Source organism: Antennarius striatus, chromosome 1, assembly GCF_040054535.1.
Source record: "Antennarius striatus isolate MH-2024 chromosome 1, ASM4005453v1, whole genome shotgun sequence".
NCBI classification, from domain to species: domain Eukaryota; kingdom Metazoa; phylum Chordata; class Actinopteri; order Lophiiformes; family Antennariidae; genus Antennarius; species Antennarius striatus.
In genome coordinates, this window is record NC_090776.1 from 23,403,447 (window position 1) to 23,413,806 (window position 10,360).

Genomic DNA, 10,360 nt, shown 5'->3' on the forward strand with positions numbered 1-10,360 from the left:
CCATATGATCTTTTAATATACCAGGCCTCAACTGCCAAAAAGCTGAAATTGTGTTGTAAAGTTTAACATAAACATCTTAGTATTACATTAAACTACCATTACCTCGACAAGAATACAAGAGTATAAGAAGATATGTTAAAACAGACAAAATACAAATTGCCTCAGATCTCCCACTTTAAACACATCCAGTAATATTCAAGTCAGATGGTAACGTGTCCCGGTCGTACTCCACCTCTTGCATGCAGCAAGCTGAAATAGGCTTCTGCAACGCAGGAAAAGAGGCAGAAGACGAGACGGTTATAGTAGTCTGGTTTTTCAAAAAAAATGGATGGATGAATATTTTTCTTCTTTAAATCAAAACTCATCTCTTGCACCATTCAAAAAAGATGGAAAGGGTCCTTTAATCCAGTCCAACATTTTATGAATTCTTATTTGGCATGCCCAACCCTCCCTCCATTTTTAATGAAGGCACGTCAGACATTTCCTGTGTAATCTGTTGGTACATTTAACAACTTTAGAGGAATTTTTCCCCAAAATTAAAAATTTATTTTTGTCCTTTTCTTATTGTATTTAATTTTCCGTTTACCGTGAATATATTTTACTCATTAATAAAGTTTTTGAGGTACAATTATGTTTGATTATCCTTTTTTACCAGTTAGTTTGATTCATTACTAGCAATTTTGATACAGTTTTCATGCAGGCATTATTTCAATGAACCTTAACATTTTGAGAAATAAAAAAAATTTGTTTGAAAGATGTCTGTTTGGGAGAATTGATGGTGTAAACAAGTATTCACTCAAATATTCCACTGACAAATTAGATTTAAGATTAGATATCAATCTAAATTTGCAAAACCATGAGTATAATATTCTATTAGTCCAAGGATGAAACCAGGGTTTCCCAACATTTTAGGCTTAAAAAGCTGTGTCTTCTTTGTGCATCACTCCAGCTGTTAATATAGTACGGTTCCATAGCTGTGTTGCAAAACATACTAATGTAAGGGATTTATACCTTTGTTTACCGCTGAGCCGGATAGGTCCAACGAAGTCTTGTTTTTCTTGTTCTTGTCCACTAGAGGTCCCACTTCTCTGATTTGCTGTAAATACTTTACCATAGAAGAAGAACAACTCACGGAAGTACGGCTTCCAAACAGATTCCCGTTGGAAGAGTAAAATACTGTAGATCGCTTTCCAGTCATTAAGTCAAATTAAATCTTGTACAATTTTTAAATTAGACGATGGGTACTAGAGATGACGAATATGACTATTTGTTCAAAGGTAAAGGCAACATTTTCTTTTCATTTTTAAAGCTCTCCAAATATATTAACTGTCAGGATAAGCAGGCCAGCTGATTGTCAGGCTATGCTAATTTAGCCACCGTCCACCTTTGTGTTCTGACTGCTGCTCACTGAGCTTTCTGACAAATGTCAGCAATCCTAGTTATTTCTGTAGCATACATTGACTTTTTTTTCAAGTGACGGAGGTTAAATCCATTGGTAATTCATCGCGTTTCGTTAGTTAATGGTGCACAACACGGTGTCTTTTGAGTACTGGGTGACGTTAGCTGTTAGCTGATATTAGCTTGAGTCGGTGGGCGCGGACCAGCCTCACGCCGGAAACATTTTGCCTTAATAGTTATCGCATATTTTTCGAGGGTACAACTTAACAAGCGAACATCGTAATAGACTTTGATGTATACACATTTAAAGGTCCGATCAATAGGTAATAGTAACTATTTCCGCTATCTAGTTATTCTCAGAGTTAGATTATATATATACGTATATATAAACAGAAATAAAGTGGGGCTCAGCTAACAATAACAATGAGTGGAAAAATCACTTAAAGTAAACAGATTGCTAGCTCTAGTGTTTAATGCAGTGAGATTTATAATATATGTTTGATATTATCTATAGATGTCTTAAATGATTACATTACTGAACTCATAGAAGTTAGATGAAGTGAAGTAAAATGTTATGTAATGATGTGAGTGTTAACAGTTTGCAATTTGATTATTAGTCACAAACGTGTATTTCAGTCTTAAGATAATTTTGCATATGTAGTTTGAAATGTAAAGAAGACAAGCAGCTATAAATGAATTGAAGTATATGCAGAAAAGATTACAATGCATAAACATGTACAGGATAGATAGAAAAGATTTTTCATTCGCAAGGTAGCGTCCATCATCTGGCTTCCCCTTGTAAAGGATAAAAAAGGTGCCATTATGCTTTCAAATATTATATATACTTGATGTAAAGTTTGAATGATGATTATTTTATATCATTGTATGGCTGTATAAAAAAATTGTAAAAATAAGTGATCAAATCCAAAAAGTAGCCAGTGAAAATTTTGTTGATAGATTTCACAATCAAACGAATAGTTGCTGCTTTAATCAACAGGTGCATAAACATAATCTGACATATATTTGTGGTTCTTAAGCAGTTTAGATGTCATAAATTGTATTTTTGTTAAATGTTAGAAAGTACTTGTTGGATTGGAAAAGTACACCATTTTATGCAGGATTTGGTACAATCAATTTTGTGTTATTCTTATACTTTTTACATGATCACATTCTCTATTTGTTTTTCAGTGGTCCTTATTGGCGATTCGGGTGTGGGAAAGAGTAACCTGCTGTCCCGTTTCACCCGTAATGAATTCAACCTGGAGAGCAAGAGCACCATTGGAGTTGAATTTGCCACACGCAGCATTCAGGTGGATAGCAAGACGGTGAAGGCCCAGATCTGGGATACAGCTGGCCAGGAGCGTTACCGCGCCATCACCTCAGCGTGAGTGTACAGGAAGAAGTCAGAAGTGCTGTGGAGCGTTATAAAAACACATTGTGAATTCTTATTGATCTTATGTTGGTGACCTCAGCAGGTCACATGCAGGTCACATCCAGCCAAGAAATAACTTTCAAGTATACATAAGCCTGATATATTATAAAATATATTTCATTCCAGGCACAGAGAATTTATTATTTTTTCTCCTGCTGTTTCTGCAGTTGTCAATTTCTTGACCAATCTGTGCTCATTTTAAAATGAGGTGTTCTGTCTGGAGGTCTGTGCTTGTCACACAAAAGTAATACAGGCGAAAATAATTCTATACAGCTTGGTACTACTTTGGGTAAAGAGGTGGATTTAGAAGCTTTGTTCAGCTTTATATCTTGAAAGAAGTTGTTTTTAAATATAATCCTCCATTTTGCAAAAACGCCTGAATGATTTTGACTGATGGATCAGGACAGAACTTGGGTGCGGTTCTGGATAGAGGGGCAGATACAGGATTTCATGTTTATCTTATTACTTTTCAGGATGTTTCATGCATACTGAATTGATGTGTGCGAAACTTTTATAGGTGGATGAATGAAGACTAATCAATATGTAGGATTGTTTATCTTTGGTGGAGGTATGTGTTTTCTTATTGTTTTTGTAAATGAGGATCACTGCAAAATATGCGGTTCAGTGTTGCCTCATTTGGAGTCAAGTGAAGTAGTTTTCGGGACAGGATTAGGAGACAGCAGGCGTTCCACTTGCCTGTTCCTTGGAAAGAAGAATGCCATTGTTTAAACAGGAATTTATCTGCGGCAGCTCAACCTGACATTGAGATGAATGGATGTTGAAATTCATACTGATGTAATTCACTCAATTCAAAACACACCAATGAATAATTAAGATAATGCTCCATTTTGAAAATTAATTAAGAGCTCATTACCAAAAGTTAAATAGGGATTTGGATTAGGCTGTTAGACCTGTAAATTTGTCGTTCTTAAAAGTCTGTCAAACCCAACTAACCGGCTGATACACTAGTGACTAGCCCGTATATTCAGCTGACCTCATACAACTCACTGACACGGAACTGTTAGAGGTCAGAATCACATCGCCAAACTGCTTGTACCAAATTACTTGTAATGTCATCGTGATTTTCTGTGTTACTATGGGGTGATGTCAGCCAGTGTTATGAAACGTGCATGTGGCTCTGCGACAGGTACTACCGTGGGGCTGTGGGGGCGCTGCTGGTATACGACATTGCCAAGCATCTAACTTATGAGAACGTTGAACGCTGGCTGAAAGAGCTGAGAGACCATGCTGACAGCAACATCGTCATCATGCTGGTGGGCAACAAGAGCGACCTGCGTCATCTTCGGGCTGTTCCCACCGATGAGGCGCGGGCCTTTGCGGGTGTGTTCTATTTTTTTTTTGTTGCCCCGGACAAATGGAGCATATACTGTTTACATTATACTTACATCTGGACACACATTTTGAGGAATAGTTTGTCGTTAAGTATAACAACGGGGGAAGGCTGTAAACTTAAACCAAGTGTTTCTGAAAATTAAACTAACTGATGGAAGCAGAAACAGCCAATAGGAAGAAATACCAACCAGTGGTTGATATAATAAAGCTTGTTCTTTATCTTTCAGCAACATTTGTGAAATATAAATGCAGTATTTTATACAAGGTTCAATCTTGTACAAGGATAGCAACTACTCTGAAGCAAGATTCTCTAAGTTCTAAGGAGTACAATCGGTATTAATTCTTGTGGTTTATATTAAAAGGTTCGTAAAGCTAAAAATGTATTCCTCTGGTTGGACAAATGACTAGTGTGGGACGTTTAAGCAGAAAAACTAAACCCGTAATCCTAAATTTTAAGGAATAAAGAAAGCGCTTCAGAAGGATCAGTTTCAAGCTTTTTTTTTTAAGAATAAATATTTGAAGAGCTCAGATGGAGGAATCAGGAGGACGGTTTCTTTCCTTTCACTGTAAGGGCTGGGGCTCAGAGTGTAATGTTTTAGAACATTCATTTTCAGATCCTGATTTATCCTGTTTGGGAGGACGTTATGAGAGGCAGAGTGATTCCAATCACAGTTATGGGTTATTTTAAGAAAAAAAATCATTAGTACTGTAATAATTTTTAATCCTTGTTATGAAAAGAAATAGCCAGAAGCAAAATTTCACCACAACTCGTAAAAATCCTGAAAATCCGAGTATTCAGCCTGAACGCTCCAATCAGGTTCAGTTTAAGCTTGAATGCATCAATAATGAAATTTTGTTTCATTTATTATGCAACACAGCAAAGACACGTTTAACTGCGCCTGGCACCAGTTTCCCTCCCACATATTTCGTTGTAATGCCTCAAACTGCTCTGCTATCTGTGGAATGTTACATATTTGAAAGATGGCTAACGTGCTGCTCAACTTTGCCCCGCAGAGAAGAATGGGTTATCTTTTCTCGAGACGTCGGCTCTTGACTCCACCAACGTTGAGACTGCCTTCCAGACCATTCTGACAGGTTTGTTGTGAATGTACCTTTAGCTTTGAGTTGCCCGTTCCATTCTCAAAAACCACATTCACACACTTTATAGAGCAAGAAGTTGGCCAGTTCTGTTTAGTAGTGTGACATTTATTGAGGAAATGAAACACAATTCACTAGTTGTTCTTGTTACAGAAGTTTAATCATCAGTGCTCAGAGCTGTTCGTTTTATGAGGTGATTACTGTCCAGTCAGGTGGCGAGAGAGTGTGTTACTGGGCAGAGGCACACACACACACACACAGCAGAACCACACAGCTTGACTGGGGTGTGATTATGACAAAATATTTCAATGCTTATCTTTTAGGAGTGGCAGACCTTCTCTTATCATGGCTGAAATGGCTAAAATGAGCTAGAGCTATATTGTCATATTGTAATTTCCTTTCGATGGTATAACATATTATAATCTGACTTTATTCCTGTTGAAGTCGTAAACCTCTCACCAAATGTCTGCTTACACATTTCTGATTTTTTAGTTGTTTCCTGAAACTGAAAGTCTGTTTTTTTTTTTTTTAACAAATGTCACTCAAACAGGAGGTAATACTGCATTTGTTGGGGACTATTTTCAGCAGCGGATGAAACCACATTTGGTGCTTTATTGAGTTTTGTGGCTGCTTATAATCTAATTGCCTTTGGGACTGATGGTGACACCAAGTCTAGAATGGCGTCAATGCACCGAGTCAGTAAAAAGTCAACTGAATAAGTTTTATGCTGTTATTATTTAATGACATATATTTTACATGTCTGAAAGCATGTCTTACTACCATGTAACCCTATAGAAGCTTATATTTTGGTTTTCTGTTCCTTTGTGTTATCCTGTACAATGAATTTGTGTCCTTTAGGAACAGCTAACGTAAGTCATTAAACACTAGGACAAAATAATCCACCTCTGTGTTCTAGGTCAACTTTTTTAAGGTTGGGAAGAGTCATATTAGGGTCGCAGTTACTCAAACAAGACAGAGCTCATGTACTTCAGTTCTTTCTTGTTCACGTTAAATTGGTCCTATTCTTTAAAAGGCTTAAGAAACTGTAATATAGTAAAAAATAATCTTGTTTCCTCAACAACAGAATAAGGATGGCCCTTTCAGATGAATGCAAATGTGTTAAACATCTTGATAGCAACTGCTCTGAGTCTCAGGCTAATTTACTATTCATACTTATTACGTTATCAAATAGAGTATAGGGAATTTTACCTGCAAATTTTGTGCAAAAAATTCTGCATGTATTCTAGATGAGCAAAAGATTCTGAGTAAGCAGCGTCGTCTTACTGCACATATTCAAGTGCCTCAGAATGCATTGTATCTTTTCAGGCAGTTGTGACTGTGAGGCAGGTATCACTGAAGGTTTTTATGAATGTTGTCAATTCCAGATCGAAGGTCTTCAATAAATAAAGTTTTCTGTAGATGTTGCAAAACTTTGAAAGTAAATTTCTTTCACTCAAAGAAAAAAATCATAAAAAATAAATTTGAATCTCTTTTGACTGTGGTTACGTGAAAGTAGTCTTGAATAACAGTGTTCACTCTCTCCCTGTCTTCTCCAACCAGAGATCTATCGTATTGTCTCCCAGAAGCAGATGTCTGAGCGTCAGGAGAGCGACATGTCTCCCAGCAACAACGTGGTCAACATCCAGGTGCAGCCCACTGAGAATAAGCCAAAGATGCAGTGCTGTCAGAACATCTAGCCCAGCCACGGATCTGCTGCTATACCCCCCCCCCCTCTTCCTCCCCATGACCTCGCCACCCTCCCTACCCATGTCACATCCCCTCAAACCTCAGAAAATGGACTGCCGTGGTGTACCGTGTGGTGAGAGAGGGACGAATCACAGCAAGGATGTGATCTTGACCCCTGCACCTATCTGTACTCGCCCCCACCCCCACCCAAAACTCCTTCTCCTCCTCTGTCCCAGGTAAATACATCCCAGTATAAGAAGTCTTGCTGTGGGGTGACCCCCTCCCCCCCGAAGCAGAGCCCCTCCGTTGTTAGGCTACTACAGGACAGCAGGCAGCAGGCTTTTCATATCACTTTCATTACTCTAGAAGCGCTGACATGTCACAAAAATGTCTTAATATATGAATGTGATTTGTTTTCTTCATACTGTTGATTTCTACACATTTTTATGATCTGTCCTGTCTTGTATCATATATCTACTCTTAGGTATATATGACTTTAAAGCACATTGAATTTGCTCTGAAATGTATTCCTATAAACAAGCTTCGCCCCTGTTATTATAGCCCCCCCCCACCTCCTCTTTAGTGCAATGTACTGTTTTGGAAGCCATGTGGATGTATGGAGCACAGTGTAGATGTGAGTGCTCCAGTAGTGTCATGCCATTCAATCTGATTGCTGTGAATGTGACGCTTGTGAGAAACATGTACCGAGCTTCAGTGGTGGGAAGGTCAGCCTCGTCATCGCCATGGTTACTGCAGGTGGCAGGTGTGGACCAGCTTTGCATGTATGTAAAAGAGGGCACTGTGCTGTGCTGCATGCGTTAACCTGGACTGTATGTGGAACACTATTGTGGCCTTGAGGGCGTCCAACTTGAGGCGGTGAAAGCTGAACACGACTGCATTTTCCAGTCGTCCCACTTAAGTTTCATTATGGCGTCATTTTTCCACTGGGTAAGACTCTTTGATTCGTCTGCCAGACTTTTCTGCTCCACCAGTAGACTAATATGCATTCATTTTTGACATATTTGCCTATGCAGAGACCAAGCCGTGGCAGATGTTTTTTCTTGTACTGCTTCGATAGCAAATGAAGGAATTAAAAAAGCAGATATTATCTGACATTCTAAAATAAAAAAAAAAGCTCCTGTTCTGTAGCTAATGCACGAATCCACGCAACTTAGCCCTCATTCCGAAATCCGATACTGAAATGTTTTTCACCCACTAAGACCCCACCCATAAGTCTTGCACTGAACATCAATAGCTGATTTAGTAAACATGGTTCATGGTTTGTTTGTTTTTTGCTGCACTTCGAGAATCTGGACCTCTTTTTTTCAGAATTCAAAGATGAAACTTTTTAAACATACAACATTCAGCACTGCAGGACATAGGCTGGGTTTTTGTCCTTAAATACTCAGCGCTGTAACAGAGCAGTTCAAGAATCGAGGGAAACCTGTCACTACTTCCTCACTGACTTCAGGCCGCAGTGCCTCCTTCACTGCTTGAACCTCCTACAACGCCTCTTGTTCACCTGCTAACAGCTCACAGTCATACACTCCTCCTCTGTGACCTTGCTTTGTCTGTCTCAGACTGATCATTATGCCATTCCATGCCACATTCAGCCTACGTACACCAAGCTGCCTCTGACTTCAGCATAATGCATGGCTTTCTGTATGTCGTATCGCCTTACATAGCAAAAATTGTCATGAAATTTAAGTTGGGCCAGGATGACATGCTAATCAAGCTAATTGTCAAAACTGACAGACGCCTCACTAAACTAGCTGTTGAACATCCCGGGTTACATCCGTGTCAGTGTGTGATGGTAGCACAGTGTGTAGAGGCAGAGGGTATACCGGGAGCTCTGGGCTGAGTTGGCTCGGCTGGAAGCGCCAATGGCGTTTTTCTGACGGAACAGACGGCGCCGCCAGCCGGAGCCCCTCCAGACTCACTGGAACTGTCAAAGAAGTGATTCTTTTTTTTTTTTTTCTGAAAACATGATTTCTGATCCTGTTATATGCATCTTTACTGTTCTTTTTTAAAGGTGTGTTTTGATTTTTGTTTCTTTTTTTTTTACTATATTGTGTTCTCCAGCTGACTGTAATTCCAATGTAAACGTGTAAGAGTGAAATAATTTCATTGTCATTTCAATGAATTTAATGAGAGGGGGTTAAATGTGACAGGGGGATCAAAATGAATGGTTTTATGTTTTGTACAGATTAATAAATTGTACAATTGTTGTCTATATCTTAAGTTATCAGTTCATCTTAATAAAGCGCGCCAGTCATAAACCTTTACATGAGCTAATTTTTGACTTGTGATGTTATTATCCTTTAACAAAGGGATTGAGTTCCATCTGTCTGTTCATCTTTCACATTTCATTTCCAGAACAGAATTCAAAAAGTTGTACTACACTGTGTAAACACTTATTATACTGTAGACCTGCTGTTTTGATATTTCATGCCTTGTAAGCATTTTATTTATTCTAATTACTGAAAACTGAACTTTTTCTCTTTGCATTAGCAGACGATCCCTCCCCGTGAAGGTTTCTGAGTGTTACAGCAGTTATTTAGCTGTCTCTGAAACATGTGAAACAGATTAAGACTATGGGACAGCCCTTTAACTCGTCAGCTACACCCAAACTACAAGGAAAATGGTGTTCTATTAAACTTTCTTGATTAACCTGGAAACACGGTATAAAAACTGTACAGCAGGGGTCCTTCACAAAGCCAGGGCAGCCTGTTACTCAATGATAGAAGAGAATGAGAACAACCCTTGTAGTCAGGCTGACAGTCAAACATTGGATTCCTATGAGCCTCAACACTAATGACTTTATGAGCTTTATTAATGATAATTTCTACTTATTAGAGACAAAGGTTGCCACCTCCAGCCTTCAACTGTTATAGAATTACCTTCTTTTCCTAAGGAAACGTAGAAACAGCTGTAAGAAACAAGACATTACCGAACCGATTCTCTCCCATTGACCTTTTGCAACTAATTTCAGTAATCAGTAATAGATTAGAAAAAAAACCCACGGAAGGAAGTAATCTTCACTACGGCCTCTAAGCTAAAAGCATTGGCATTAAAGGAAGGTGCTCAAGCTCATTCCAGGGAACTTGCATCACCAGACGACCTCAAAGAACCTGGTGTGACAAACCTAAGTGCTTGCCTGCTTTGGGTTCTGAAAGCTTGGACTTTGTTGTGCAGACTGTATAAAATTATTTTTTTATATTGTTTTTCTACATTTAAAAACAGGTCCCCATATTTATTTGTTTGTTTTTGGATGGATCTGCAATGGATCTGTATGATTGAGAATGGGCCAATTTATCGATTAAGTTGTCACAATACTGATTTCTTCCCTGCTCTCTGCTTCTAGCTTTTCAAATGTGAGAATTTAATGTTTGT

General features: G+C 38.6%; 1 protein-coding gene across 1 annotated transcript; it reads left to right on the forward strand.

Annotated features, from left to right (window-relative positions):
- Positions 1–1,137: 1,137 nt before the first annotated feature.
- rab11a (RAB11a, member RAS oncogene family) lies at positions 1,138–9,394 on the forward strand. Its single transcript, XM_068318195.1, has 5 exons — positions 1,138–1,277; positions 2,587–2,782; positions 3,978–4,171; positions 5,198–5,278; positions 6,842–9,394. The coding sequence occupies exons 1-5, from the start codon at positions 1,238–1,240 to the stop codon at positions 6,976–6,978; spliced, it is 648 nt and encodes a 215-aa protein (XP_068174296.1). The 5' UTR covers positions 1,138–1,237; the 3' UTR covers positions 6,979–9,394.
- Positions 9,395–10,360: the final 966 nt, after the last annotated feature.

Bases quoted from the DNA above. Each gene is read 5' to 3' on its own strand.
- rab11a (XM_068318195.1), top strand. From the start codon at position 1,238: ATGGGTACTAGAGATGACGAATATGACTATTTGTTCAAAG. The intron at 1,278-2,586 runs GTAAAGGCAACA...TTTGTTTTTCAG, and splicing joins ATATGACTATTTGTTCAAAG to TGGTCCTTATTGGCGATTCG. The intron at 4,172-5,197 runs GTGTGTTCTATT...TTTGCCCCGCAG, and splicing joins TGAGGCGCGGGCCTTTGCGG to AGAAGAATGGGTTATCTTTT.